General features: G+C 47.6%; 2 protein-coding genes across 4 annotated transcripts in view; one reads left to right on the forward strand and one right to left on the reverse strand.

Annotated features, from left to right (window-relative positions):
• The window catches only part of SMC1B (structural maintenance of chromosomes 1B), an 81,292-nt gene extending 79,234 nt beyond the window's left edge, over positions 1 to 2,058 (forward strand). For both annotated transcript variants that reach the window (XM_040234552.1, XM_040234553.1), the window contains 2 exons: positions 274 to 384; positions 1,833 to 2,058. In XM_040234552.1, coding sequence (XP_040090486.1) covers positions 274 to 384; positions 1,833 to 1,934 — 213 coding nt within the window. In that variant the 3' untranslated portion in view covers positions 1,935 to 2,058. The remainder of the gene's footprint in view (positions 1 to 273; positions 385 to 1,832) is intronic.
• A 2,499-nt stretch (positions 2,059 to 4,557) lies between these two features.
• On the reverse strand, positions 4,558 to 13,695 carry FAM118A (family with sequence similarity 118 member A). Of its 2 annotated transcripts, none has more exons than XM_040234555.1 (6): positions 13,331 to 13,695; positions 11,904 to 12,032; positions 10,559 to 10,733; positions 8,605 to 8,637; positions 6,834 to 6,917; positions 4,558 to 5,753 (listed from the first exon to the last, which is right to left on the reverse strand). In XM_040234555.1, exons 1-6 carry the CDS (start codon positions 13,508 to 13,510, stop codon positions 5,734 to 5,736), a joined length of 621 nt encoding a protein of 206 aa, XP_040090489.1. In that variant the 5' UTR covers positions 13,511 to 13,695; the 3' UTR covers positions 4,558 to 5,733. The 2 variants fall into 2 exon arrangements, with proteins under 2 accessions (XP_040090489.1, XP_040090488.1); XM_040234554.1 differs by having other exon boundaries at positions 10,559 to 10,844; positions 13,331 to 13,691.
• Positions 13,696 to 14,101: the final 406 nt, after the last annotated feature.

Below are 14,101 nucleotides of genomic sequence, written 5' to 3' on the forward strand. Positions count from 1 at the left end.
TATCTGAAGTTAAGAGTTTTATTCTTAAAAATATTCTTCCAAGTTTTCAATCATAGATTTAATGAGCCTTATATATATTTTTTACTAACCTCTTATTTTACAGTCTGAACTGTTCCCATTTCTGTAGTGGATTTATTGAGTTTACAGAAAGAGAAGTAAGTGCCTCGTCACCTAAAATGGGCAGATTCAGAGACCTGCAGAATCTGTCCTCAAAGCCCCCAGAAAGGAAGCCTTTGCTTACTGATGAAACATATGCTTTCTGTTTCCTCCCAGGTGTCAAGTTATATTAAAGAGCAGACTCAGGAACAGTTTCAGATGATAATCATTTCCCTCAAAGAGGAGTTCTATTCCAAAGCTGATGCACTGATAGGCATCTATCCAGAGGTAAAGATAAAACAGATAAAGTCACCTTATAGTGTGTCCTGACACCACAAGTTCCTAGTATAGATACTGTTTGATTTCTGCAGTTTATTAATATAGGCCTAAATAATTTTTAGTCAAATGAGACTTAATAGTAACTACTTAGATATTTTTCTATGGCAGTACAGAGAAATTTAAGTTATATTTTAAGTGAAAAAGCAAATAGAAAACTGCACAACATAAGTATAATTTTGTTTTTAAAACAATAGTGCATATTAACTTACACAGAGTAAACTGTTGATATTATCTTCCATATTTTTATACTGTTTGAATGTTTTAGCAACAACAAACGCACTGTTGTAGAACTAACAAGGAACCATTTATCTTCCAAAGCTACTAAAAGAAAAACAAAGAATTTGACAGAGTTCCACGTTGTATAGTAATTTCTGTAATTCGGTCTCTTAAGCCATGGAAAGTCCTGAGCTGAGCTAATGGAGCAGAGCAGCTCATTCAGGCCATTCAGTTCTTGGACAATTAGGTTTTACTTCCTGAGTTTTCCTTTAAGATAAAAATTAAAGCAACTGTACTCCAATAAAAGTTAATTTTTTAAAAAACTGAAAAAAAAGCTAAGATTAAAAATAAATTTCCCTTCCTGTGCCTAGATAATGTCAGGGGGGTCACTGGAAGAGAACTGGAAGTTCTCACTGCCAGTGTAGCAGAGGGGTGAACTCTTCAGGGGTGAGCCTAGGTCTCAGCTGGGCCCTGTCAGTCATACCAGACAGGTCATTAATGTGCATCGTGCGTACACGTGGGCACATCTAGCAGTGAGTAACTCAGAGGGGGCAAGAACTTGGACTTGTAGCCAACCCTAGGCTAAGATAAGCAAAAGGGCCTTGGGGCTTCTGGGAAGGGAAGGCAAGCGATGGGACAGTGACCCAAGAAAGCACAGTAAACAAGGACTGTTCAGTCAGATTTGCTCTGCTGATCTGAGTGCCTTCTCCACTGAGGAAGAGTTCAAAGTGGAAAGTATGTCACCTTTTACATAGATGTAAATTTCCTTTACAAAAGGTAAACTTGGGCTCAGCTTTTAGAGCTTCTCCTGTATCTGCTGGCTCTCAGTAGCCTCTAGCTCAAAGCAATCCACATGCAAAAGAGGCATATTTTTGGGTGGCATATTCTGGTGCCCTTCAGTTCAGTTCAGTCTCTCAGTCGTGTCCGACTCTCTGCAACCCCATGAATCGCAGCATGCCAGGCCTCCCTGTCCATCACCAACTCCCGGAGTTCACCCAAAATATGGTACCCTTACCAAAAACAAAACATAAAGCTGACGGAAATGTAGAAGTAACACCTTCTCGGAAGGCTATAAGGAGGTTCCTTTAAAATGAAAATCCAGACTCACTAATAGCTCTTTACATTTAATAGCACTTACTCTGTACTGGAACTGACTTTTAACTGTCTTTTCTCCGTTTCAGCATGACGACTGCATGTTCAGCCGAGTTTTGACTCTAGATCTTTCTCAGTATCCAGATACTGAAGGCAGAGAAAACAGCAGGAGACAGCGCAAGCCCCACTAGGGCCTAGAGTGCCCTCAAGCTGGGACCAGTCACACAGTGCCCAGGCCAGTCCGTTTAGCTCAGACCCAGACTGCTTCTGGAGCAAAAACTAGATGGCCTGTGTGCCATTTGTGGAAAAGCTTGACTGTTACAGGTAAAGATACTGCAGCTCACGTCCGTTTAGGAGTGTCCAGGTCCCACTCCAGTAGGTAATGTGTCCCATGAGAGTCAGCTTTGATTGAGTTTAACAAACCACCACAGTTTAAACTTTTAAACATTCTGAAAGTCTGTCAGAAAATTTTGAATCCTGCATCATCTTTACTCTGATCTTGCCGTGTATGTTTAAGTAATGTTTAAGGGAAACTCATGGTTTTTAAATAGTTACAGGGTGTTGAATCTGTTTCATGGAAAGTTATTTCAGAGGAACTGAAGTCAATATTGAAAATGCCAATAAAAAACTCTAATTTCAAATGTCTACAATCTGCTATTTTAGGAACACAAAAAAATTTAAGATGAAATTGAATTATGTCTGCTTCTGTGCCGTTTAAATTTCTCTGAATATAATTTCTGTTAAGGAAACACTGAAGAACACAGGCTTTCCCAGTTAACACTGACTTCACAGGGAAACAGTCGTCCTTATCTGTGGGCATCATGTATATCAAAATCCAAGCATGCCCAAATCCCTTACACAGATTGGTGTAATAATATTTGTATATAACCTAGGCACATCCTGTCACATACTTCAAATCATCTCTACTATTATTGATAATGCTTAATACAATGTAAATACCATGTAACTTAGTTGCTTGTACACAGCAAACTCAAGTACTGCTTTTTGGAACTTCTCAGCATCTTCTTTTCCCAACTATTTTCCTTTTATTTGGCCATATGATGTGGCTTGTGGGATCTTAAGTCTCCTGACCAGGGATTGAACCTGTGCCCCCTGCTTAAGCACTGGGCCACCAGGAAATTCCCTTTCCTATTTTCAATCCAAGTTTGGCTGAGTCCACAGATATGTAGCCCAAGGATACAGCAGACCCTCTCTGCACTGTTAGGAATAGGAAAGAAAGCTGCAGTTTTCAATAGTACTTCATTTCCATTTAAAAATTGAATTAAACAATTCTAAGGTACTGGTGGTTGGTGGTCTTGTATTTAAGGCTGTTTTGAAACGGCCCAAGCGCCATTTAATCAAGGAATGGCCTCCTAAAGTAATGGAATCACTTTTTAACATTATTTCAGGTAAACAAAATGAGCTCTGTGCCTAAGAAGTCACAAAACACTTGCTTTCTGTTCTCCATCAGCTGGTCCCTAAGAACGAGCTAGCAGGTGCTACTATACTTGTCCTTTGTTCCTTTTTCAGTGGTGGTAAGATCATCTAAACCACCGCCTTACTCTTCCTTGAAAGACATCACTTTAACACTGAACTGCCCCTTTGGTGCCACATGAGCCTAGTGTAGCCCTGATCTCTGCCTGGGCTCTTCTTTCTCATAACTTGGACTCATGGAGTGTCACTGATCCTTCAAAGTACATCATTGTTCTGTTGTAACGTAGTATACCCGTACTCCTGAAAACCCTCATGCCATGCAGAACTACACAACCTCAGGGTGATGGCAAACAGCACCCCTCCTCCCCAAACAGAGACAGGAGCTTAACAAATAGCTGGGTTTACACACACTAAATAGTTAATACAAAATGTAAAAACTATTCTAGCTTGAGGCAGCAAACAAAGCCATACTTGGTCACTCCCTGGCCCACTCTTTGTCAGAGATGAAATTACAAGGAAGTTATACTTGGGTGCAGGTGTCGCTTTAGCCGTGTCTCTTTGGTCCCAGTGGACTGCAGCCCGCAAGGCTCCTCTGTCCACGGGATTCTCCCGGTGAGAATACTAGAGGGGGTGCCATGCCCTCTTCAGGGGATTGTCCCGACCCAGGGAGTAAACCAGAGTCTCAACTCCTGCATTGCTGGGGAACTTTTTACCGCTGAGCCCCCCAGAGAAGCCCAAGTTATGCTTAGATTGCTTCTAATCTATCAATCATGCAGAGATAGATCTTCATTTTAAAGGAAGAATCACAGCAGAACTGACTATAGATACATTGATTCATTATAACAAGGCGGCCTGATTCTCAGTGTGGTGCTCAAAGCTTTTCCTTAGCTGGCTCTCCCTTCTCCAGTTTTATATCGTTTCATGTCATTTCTATGCTTTAATATTGCTGCGTGCTCAATGGCTAAGTCATGTCCAACTCTTTTTGACCCCATGGACTAGCCCACCAGACTCCTCTGTCCATGGGATTCTCCAGGCGAGAGCACGAGTGGGTAGCCGTTCCTTCTCCAGGAGGTCTCCCCAACCCAGGGATGGAACCCACAGCGCCCGCGGCTCCTGCACTGGCAGGTGGATTCTTCACCATTGAGCCACCCGGGAAGCCCAATATTGCTGTACCCTGTGTCTGACCAACTTTCATATATGTTGCCCTGGCTGCATTTTATAAATGTATCAATTTTTTAAAAGCCAACTTAAGATGTTTGCTTTTCAAAAATATTTAAATATTCCAAGTACTCAATTTCACAGTTGTGACAATTCAAGGTAAAAATTCTCATTAAATACATGATACCACATTGTGTCATAACTAAAGAAAAGACAAGCAAACAGAGTTGAAGATAAAGTTTTATTTCTGACCAGAGTAACATAAAAGATTTGTTTTCCATGCTTCAAAAAGGAAGGAAAAAAAGGTCTTAAGGAGCTCTCTGGCTTCTCTCACACTCCCTACACATCCCAAGTCCCTGTTTCCTGTTCTTCCCTTTCTCTACACCTGTGGGGAGCTGTGACATGGGAGCCTCGAGACAGAAGCCACGCAGAGCCGGTGCCAGGGCCATAGAGCACCTCGGTGGGCACAAGTACACAGCCTGCAAGGTGGCACGCTGTCTGCCCCTCACGAGCCCTGACGTTCACGGTGTCCTGACGGGTCTTTGTTAAGTCTTCACTGTGCAAATCCTTGAATACGGGCCGTGGGGAGAGGATTTCAAAGAGAGAAGAACAGAAAGGGACCTTACCCCACAGAATAAAGGCTAGGAGAGGTTGGTATTTATTTAAAAGTTTAAAACCTGGTCTTTGTGCTTAACTTAGGATTTGTCAGTATCTGTAACATGTCACACCTGGACCCTGCCCTGTGCTTTTGAAAAGGCCTTCTGCCTCTTGGAGACTTCACTTCTTAGTAGTAAGTAGATTTGCCCTTCTTTAAAAAACAAACTAAGATTACAGAACTCCAAAGAAGCCCCACAGATCCAGGCGTTCTTTGAACACCACCCTCACTAGTTGACTCAGTGCCTCCAGTATCCATCCATTCTTCAGTAGTTAACAATATAACAAACATCAATTTTTTTCCTACAGTAACATGTTTCCACACAAAAATTATGAAATTTAAGTGTCAGGTGACTTTTTTTTCTCTCTGGCAACTACTGTTGCCTGGACAGTCTTTACTCTGCCCCTTTTATTAGAGGAAAAGGACGGCCTGACAGAGGCGTGTCACATGGGAGCTGGGAATACCAGGTATGTCCCTGCCCACCGCCTCGGTCCCTGAGGTAGCTGTCTTGTCAGTCCTCACACAGGATACCTGCTGTGCGCGCGTCACCTCGCGAGCAGTTCAACACGGCGGACTCCCTCACCCAGCTTCCGAGGGCACATACCCGCACGGCTCTCGGGGTATGTGATGGCTTAGGATCGAGAGCCTGTGTGGAGCTCTCTAACACTGGTCCTTGTTGGGGATGGCACTGTGGTTACAGAAGGCTGGTTTTCAAGTTGCAGCTTTTATTGGTTTTAAAGATTTCAAGACCCTCCAGCGTCATCTGTTTCAACAAAAAGAAAGGAATACCACATTAAAGTTGATCTTAAAAAAATATTTGCAATGGGATTTCTATTTCAGAAACTGTTTACAGTCTTATGTGCTAAAGACTTTGAAAATACCTCCATAATGGAAACAGTGGCTACTGTCTAAAAATGGCTTTCTGACTTACAAATACCATCAGGGGACAAAGTCAGTTATGACATTAGATTTGCAGCCACTCCCCTTCTTAGTGGGCTGGAGGAGGGGCAATTTCAACACACATCCGGCGGGAGCCTGCGGACTGGCAGGTCAGCCTGTGTGCACGACGGGGCTGCCTGCAGCTTGGAGAGGATGAACCTGGGTCTCACCCACACGCAGCGGGACAAAGCTTTCCGTAAGGAAGACTAGACAGCGTTCTCGACTGGGACAGAGCCATCTGGCAAGGAGGCTGCTGGTGTGGGCGCAGCATCCCCAAGGAGCCCACCCGCTGGCTTGCCCAGCGCTCTTGAGCAAAGCCCACCAGGCAGTGTGCTCTGCTGCCCAACAGGCACACACACCACCACTCAGAGGTCAGCCCGGTCGGGGGAGAGCTGTGCACGTGCAGCAGCAGCTTCCAACTGACGGGAACAGTCACCCAGGCCACCCTCGTGCACACCAGCAGGTGACCGAGGAGCCCCAGACACGGGGAGACAGCAGCAGGAGAGAGTCTGCAGGGAGAGACTGTCCTGGAGGGCTGGACACTTAAGGTGACATAAATCAGGATAGGGGCCGCCCCTGAGTGGTGAGGGGCGACTAAAAAAGGGATGAGAGCGGGGTGGGCAGGCTCTGGACAATGTCCCATTTGAGCAGAAGGTGACGACATGGGTGTATTCATTCCCTTTGTGAAAACTCACTGGGATGACGGTACCCTTTGTGTACTTCTCTCGGGTTTTTCTTTAGAGACACGCTAACTTAAACAGAAGATGTTTAAAGTGGGTCTCTGGGCAGCTGGAACAACGTACACATTGCTCCTTCCCCCCAGAGCCAAGGGACATAGCACAGTGACTGCCCACACCTTCAAGCAAGGCCAGGCTGCAGTGGCCCCGGAAAGGAGACCATGTACCTGTGTCTGACTGTCTGAGTTTCTTTGAAACTTCAATTCCATTTTCTTCTAACTTCCTCTTTGCACAGTCCTGGCATGCATTCCCTGAAATATGAAAACTTTTATTAAAAAGCTTATCTAAGAATGGCTATCATGGAAAAGAACATGAATAACAAATACTGGCAAGGATGTAGAGAAACAGGACCCTCATACACAGTTGGTGGGAATTAATCTAGTGCAGCCACTGTGGAAAACTATCAAGCTTTCTCAAAAAACTAAAAATAGGGTTATCGTTTGATCCAGCAATCACCCTCCTGGGTATATATCCAAAAACAACCTCCCAAAACTCTTCATTAGGAAAGATGCATACACTCCCGTGTTCACAGCAGCAGGAGTTCAGCTGCCACAACACAAAAGCAAGTGAATGTCAACAGAGGAAGATAAGAGTATGGTGTGTGTGTGTACACACGTCTATATAAAATGGAATACTACTCAGCCATAAAAAAGACTTTGCTATTTGCAGCAACATGGACTTCAAGGGCATTATGCTAAGTAAAGTAAGTCAGACAAGTACTGTAGGATATCACATGGAATTTTAAAAATATAACTAGTAATACAACAACAAATCAGATTCACAGATAGAAAGTGAAAAACTGGTTACTAGTGGGGAGTGGGGAGGGAAGGACAATACAGGAGCAGAGGATTAAGGGGCACAAACTGTTAGGTGTAATGTAAAGTAAGCTCTAGGGATGTATGTACGACACGATACAGCCAGTATTTTAAAACTATAAATGGAGTATAACTTAAAAAATGTGAATTCACTATACTGTACACCTGTAACATATAACATTGTATCACAACTATACTTCAATTGAAGATTTTTATTTAAAAACCACTTATCTATTCTAGAATTCACCCTCCAAGGACCAGCTTGTAAATCTGATTTTACTGAAGCTCTGACCAACTAATCCCTGTGGTTAGATACAGATGTCTATCAAGCTAGTGCTTTTTTCAAAAGAGATGGATGGTTCTGGGAATCAAGAGAAAGCAACTAAAACAAATGGGTCCTTTCAATAGAAATAAGTTAGAAATGGAAAGCTGAGTGTAACTGTTTAATAACTCCTAAACCAAAGCCGTCCAGCACTAACCAGTTTCCATCTGTGGCCCTGCTGAGACGGGCAAGGAGCCCAGGGCTGCAAGGCCCCTGCTCCACTGACCAGAGAGAAGCCCCTTCTAACCCAACTGACTGAGCAAGGTGGGGCAGCCTGGCACAAAATCCACTTGGGGCAGACACCGGGGTGCACCAAATTCAGTCACAGCTTGTCAGTTCATAAACGGGCAGAGTGAGCCCTGTAAGAAGCGTATTCACATTTCAAACAAGTAGTAAATAAATAGAAAAATTTACATGAACACTTAGAACCTTTGCAGTTAAAATGTATGAAGAGGATGAGTCAAAAATTAACTATTAATACATCTTGGACCAAATGGTATGATACAAATAGACTCTTCCAGTTCCTCTGGGCTCTAGGACAGGACATTACTCCTGGCGCCAGCAGGTGGCCCGTCTGACAGAGCCGAGCCCGCAGTTGAAGGGCTGTCTTTTTAACCCCTTCATGGTGGCAGGGACCCTCATGAAGGTGCTGCTATTCGTCCTGAGGGGGCTGTCCTGACACAACACGGGCTAAGTATTTAATATGAGAAACACTTCTCTGATTATTTTATAAGTGAGGACAGGAAGACCGTGAAATGTATAAAGAAAAAACAGGCTGGTGAAAATCAAGATCTGCTTTACCCAACAACGTGGTGCTGTCCACTCGATCGGCATCTGGAGAAGAAAGGAAAACAGTCAGCAGAAGCCGCTTGACAGCTCTCCCTCCTCAGGCCACGGTGGAGCCGGTGGTGGACCCGGGCGAGGCACGGGAGATCCTGCCCAGCCTGAGGTGCGCTCGCCATGCGGGGTAGCTGGGGCTCACTCCTGACTCTCCTCTCCAGCCCAGGGCCGACGTGAGGGCTGAACCCGCGGCATGCGATGCCCCCGTGCCAGCCGGGCACCATCACAGCTGTCCCTCCCTGCTGCCACCAGTCCACCCCCAGCTCCCAACAGCAGAAACACCTCGAGGATGTACCCACACACATGCTCAAAGACACAGCCACAGATTCTAAATCCAGACGACCTTTAGCCCCCGGCAGCCTGTCAGAGCCGCTCAGCTGCTAGGGCCTGGGAAAGAGGCCTGAATGGGGACAGGAATCCCCTGACAAGAAAGACACACGTGGGAGGGAGCCGCAGGTGAGGTCCTTGGAGGTGAGGGGTGGGGAAGGCAGGAGCCGCTGCCACCCCCCCCACCCCCACGTCAGCAGGTGGGCCTGGGTGGGATGCCCCGAGGGCACGTCCAACTCTGCTGTCAGTCCAAGACCCCCAATCCAGCTTCAGAACACCTGGGCATCTGAGTCGCCTCTCTGAAGTTTGTCTCAGCAGCTCTAAAGTCATCTACTCAGTAGCAGTGGATTAGCTGTTTAGTTGCTCAGTCCCATCTGACTCTGCAACCCAAGCGACTATACCCCGCAAGATTCCTCTGTCCATGGGATTTCCCGGGCAAGAACACTGGAGTGGGCTGCCATTTCCTTCTCCAGGAGATCTTCCTGACCCAGGGATCAAACCCACATCTCCTGCACTGGCAGGTGGATTCTTTACCATGGAGTCACCAGGGAAGCCCAGCAGCAGTGGGTACTGTGACGAAAAATGAAATAAGGCCAAGGACATAAAATTCATAGCAACGTGCAACATGGCAAGTGTCAGCTCCCTGCTCCTTCTCTTAGTAAAAAACTGCCACTCTAATGACACTTTCATTAATGGAAATTCAACTTAAATTGGCCTGTTTTGCTAATTACTATCAATTCCAAAAAGGCCTAGTGGGAAGAAACTAAGCTGCCAGATTATCCACGCATCGCGTTCGTGTGATCTTCACATTGTCTAGGCTTCAAGTTCATAGCTGGTCATGCCCAGGGAGCTCTGTGGTTAACCCACTTCCACCACCTGTGGGTGACTATGTCTGGTCTCCTATTACAAGGACATGAGAGCCCACACAGACCTCTCCAGGTCTGTCATCATCCATGTTTTATGATGCAGACCCCAAGCCACGAGCTGCCCTGATGGCAAGATGACCAGCTGAAGAAGCGCTCACGTATCGTGGCAACTCCTGGTAGATGATCAGCTCCCCAGAGGAGGGCCGAGAATTACTTAAAAGGGCTGCTGCCTTCAGCAGAACAGGGAAGAGATGTTATTTGAAAAAGGAAAGTCTTCATGGAACTGTTCTGTGCTGCAGCGGTTGTAACTATTTAACATGCAGTTTGACAGGATAAAGGTGTGAGGCAGCTGCAGGTTGTCAGGAGCACAGCTGACGGAGCTGGCGGGGCAGCTGTCTTTCTTGGTTAAGGTAATCTGAAGCAGGGCACGTCATCTGAAACAGGAATAGACGTGTACAACTATACACACACTTTAACTAAAAAACTCAATTTACAGACTATTACTACCATGCCAATAACCCCAATCTTCTATTTTTAGTACACAGAAACATTTTTTTAAAAGACAGAAGACTGGTGAATCTAATGGTATGTAAAATTCTCAATTTTATTTATTTTATGGCATGTAATTTACATCTATAAAAAGGGGCAAAAAATGGAAGAATCCTATTGGTTTTATACATTGAAAAGTGAGAAAGCAAACCAACCCACCACACAAGCCGTACCTGGACTTCGCTGTCTGCAGATCTGAGCGGCGAGGCCCTGCACGTACCCTGGGAAGTCGTCGAAGCAGCCCCCATAGGACACGACCTTGATGCCGTGCAGCAGCATGTCCGCCTGGTGCTTGAAGAAATGGTCCTCGCTCTCCTTGAGCGCCAGCATGTAATGCTCCAGCTCCACCTTGTCGGGCACCGAGTACAGGAAGAGGGCCTGGAAGATCTGGTCGCGCAGCGTCTCCCCGCAGCCCATGAACAGGAAGGACTTGGTGCGGTACAGGTTCTGGAGAACCTCCTGCGAAAGCACCAGCGAGACTGGGCTCGCCGACCATGAGCGAGCCCTCCCAGCACCAAGTTACCTGTGTGCCGCGCTGAATCGTCGCTGCTCCCCGGCAAGCCTTTCCCGAGAGCCGCAGAGGAGCAGAGCGAGGAAGGCAGAGGGAAGGGAGGGGGCCTCGTCCTGGGAGCCAGGGTGTCGGCCAGTCCGCCTGTCAGCGCTGTGCTGCCCACCCAGCCCCTGCAGCCAGCGCAGCCTCTCAGTTCAAATCCTCCAGCATCACACGCAGTTTAGAATGTTCAAAACATAAGATAAGGACATGGAATTTTTTTTCAGTTCAGTTATGTGCACACACCTAATCCCTGGAACTGACCTGTCTCAATGAATGGAGGATGGGAACTCCGAGGGGAGGGCCTGCTTTGCGGAGGGAGGACAGGGGAGCTCGGGGCGGCGGGTGGTGATGGTCACCCGAGGGTGGGCACAGAGGATCGGGCAGGAGCACAGCGCCTCATCGCTGACCCAGACACCCAGAGAGGCTCAGTGTCGGCCAGGACTGCCCCTGCCCGCCCACGGCCATGCCAAGGCAGCGGAGAGGCCCAGCCCGACACTCATCACCGCCCCATGCCTGGGGAGCAACAGCCAGACCATGAGCTCCAGAGCGAGTCAGTGAGGACTCCCTTGGCTTCTAAGTACATAAAACGTGAGTTCACAGAAAGCCACGAGGCAGTTTCACCACACCCCCTTTTGTCTACGACATCAAAAAAGCCTTGCAGAGAATGAAATTCAAGGTTTTGAAAGAGACTGCTAAGCAGAGAAAGGAAAGGAAGTGTGTGGATGGACAGAGAAGAGAAGCAGGGAGGGATGGCAGGAGGAGAGTGTTCTGACCATAGCGGGGCCTGTGAGTCGCCTTCAGGAAACGGAGCTGTGTCCCTGGGCAAGAGGCTCGCTCGAGTTCATGGAGCCTCTGTTCAAGGTGCCCAAGGGGCGGGAGGCCTGGACCCTGCTCAGTCCACCCACGGCTAGCAGCCCCCATACAGCCCCAGGGGCACAACCAGGGCCAAGTCAGGGAGGGCGTACCATGACCTCTGGGTCTTGAGTGACGTCTTTATATCCCGAAGGGTCCAACACCATCCCGCAGGGATCGGTGTATAAGCCGTGGATGTGAAGCACTCCATACTTGATGTTTCCCCGTGCCCACTGAAGTACCTGGTGAAGCGCAGACAGACAGAGAAAACACAGGCTAAGAGGAGACCACCTGAAGACGCTCGTGGTTTCTCAAACCCACCTTGACGTGTAAGTAGGAGAGAGGCTCTCATCTCTTTAAACCTAAGAGAAATTCAGTAGGGCTCATTTTCCTTGTCCTGACGTATTAAAAAGAACTTCTCCATTTAGAGACCAAGACAGTTACACAGAAAATATCTTTAACATTTTATATAATAACAAACGGCTAAGACTGATGACTTTAGGGAGATTATGAAGGCTTTCCATTCTAAATCACGTTATATTTTAATTACTGTTAGGCATACATTGATTTTATGCCCTGAAATATATATACATACAGAAAAAATAAGTCATCAAGGAGCTTTCTCCTGGCTTCTTATCAAGATACAGAAGGAAGGTCCTAGAGAAGCTGCACGTCGTGTACATCCCTTTTATCTTCACACCGGGGACCTTCCCAGTGCGCTGGACTGACCCCTGCAGACCAACCGACACTTGCGGGCAGAGAAGCCAGAGAAGGCTCCCTGCCATTTGCAGCTGACTTCTAGAGGCTCAGGTACCACAGTGAGCAGCCCCATGGACGGGAGCGCGTGGCTCAGACGTGGAGCGGGTCACTAACGATTCGGGGGAGGGTGTGAACTGGAGCCTCAGCACGAGGCGTCAGCTCGGTGGCCCTTGGCGTCCCTGCATGAGGAGTAGGGCTGGGACCGACCCCACGACCTCCACAGTGAGGGAGGAGCAGGCAGGGCTGGTGTAAACCCACAGGCACACACGTACACCGGAAACACAGCTGATACGATGAAACCATGGTCAACCTCAGCAATAACAGAAATAAAAGCATAAAATGGGCGCCCATATCCAATGGGAGAAATGCACAGAGTTGGGTTTTTAGCAACGCCACAGGCTGGCAAGATCAGGAAGATGGATTACCCTCTCACAGCTGTGCTGTGTAAGCGGGGAACCTTTCTGGAGAATACTCAGGTAATTTATATCGTCTGTCTTTGAAACAATCATACCCTTTGACTCTAACATTTTTCTAGGAACTTATGAAAAGGGTAAGAATTTCCGTTGTAGCATTATTTATAATTGTGGCAATATGCTCACAATAACAATAACCTCGTCTCGTATGAAATTCCATGTAAAACCACACTTCTGAAGACAGCTTCGTGACAGGGAGACGCTCCCAGGGCGACAGTAAAGGAGACGCCGCACACACAGACCCAGTGCGCCTCGCCACTGCGGCACGGGGCTCCCTCGCAGGCCCGCCGCGGGCGCCCGCCCCGCACCTTGGTCTTGTCCTTCAGGTCCAGCGACGCCATGGGCTTGCCCTGCTGCTGCCCGAAGAGCTCCAGCAGGTTGTCGTAGTTGGTGGTGAGGACCAGGGTGCCCCGCTCCATCAGGCTCAGGATGGACTGCAGCACCAGCGGGTTCTGGATGTGCTGCTCCAGCTCGTCAAAGACCTCCATCAGACAGTCCTGGAAGAAGCTGGGCTTGGCGTCGCCTGTGCGCTGCAGAGAGGAGGACCGCGGTTACAGGATGTCGTCTCTCCACCACCACTGAGCCCCCAGGCACGAGGGGACAGTCTAAGTGCCAGAGAGACACCTGATGCCTCCAAACTGTGGAGCTGGAGAAGCCTCTTGAGAGTCCCTTGGACTGCAAGGAGATCCAACCAGTCCATCCTAAAGGAGATCAACCTTGAATATTCATTGGAAGGACCGATGCTGAAGCTGAAACTCCAATACTCTGGCCACCTAATGCGAAGAGCTGACTCATTGAAAAAGACCCTGATGCTGGGAAAGATTGGGGGCGGGAGGAGAAGGGGACGACAGAGGATGAGATGGTTGGATGGCATCACTGACTCGATGGACGTGAGTTTGAGCGAGCTCCGGGAGTTGGTGATGGACAGGGAGGCCTGGTGTGCTGCTGTCCATGGGGTCACAGAGAGTCGGACACGACTGAGCGACTGAACAACAAGAGAGACAGCAGTCTTTTTTACAGAAGAAAGGAAACTGCTAACCTCACAGAGGTCATTAAAACCCTGGGGCAGGGAGACTGTG

This window comes from Oryx dammah, unplaced genomic scaffold (assembly GCF_014754425.2).
Source record: "Oryx dammah isolate SB20612 unplaced genomic scaffold, SCBI_Odam_1.1 HiC_scaffold_29, whole genome shotgun sequence".
NCBI classification, from domain to species: domain Eukaryota; kingdom Metazoa; phylum Chordata; class Mammalia; order Artiodactyla; family Bovidae; genus Oryx; species Oryx dammah.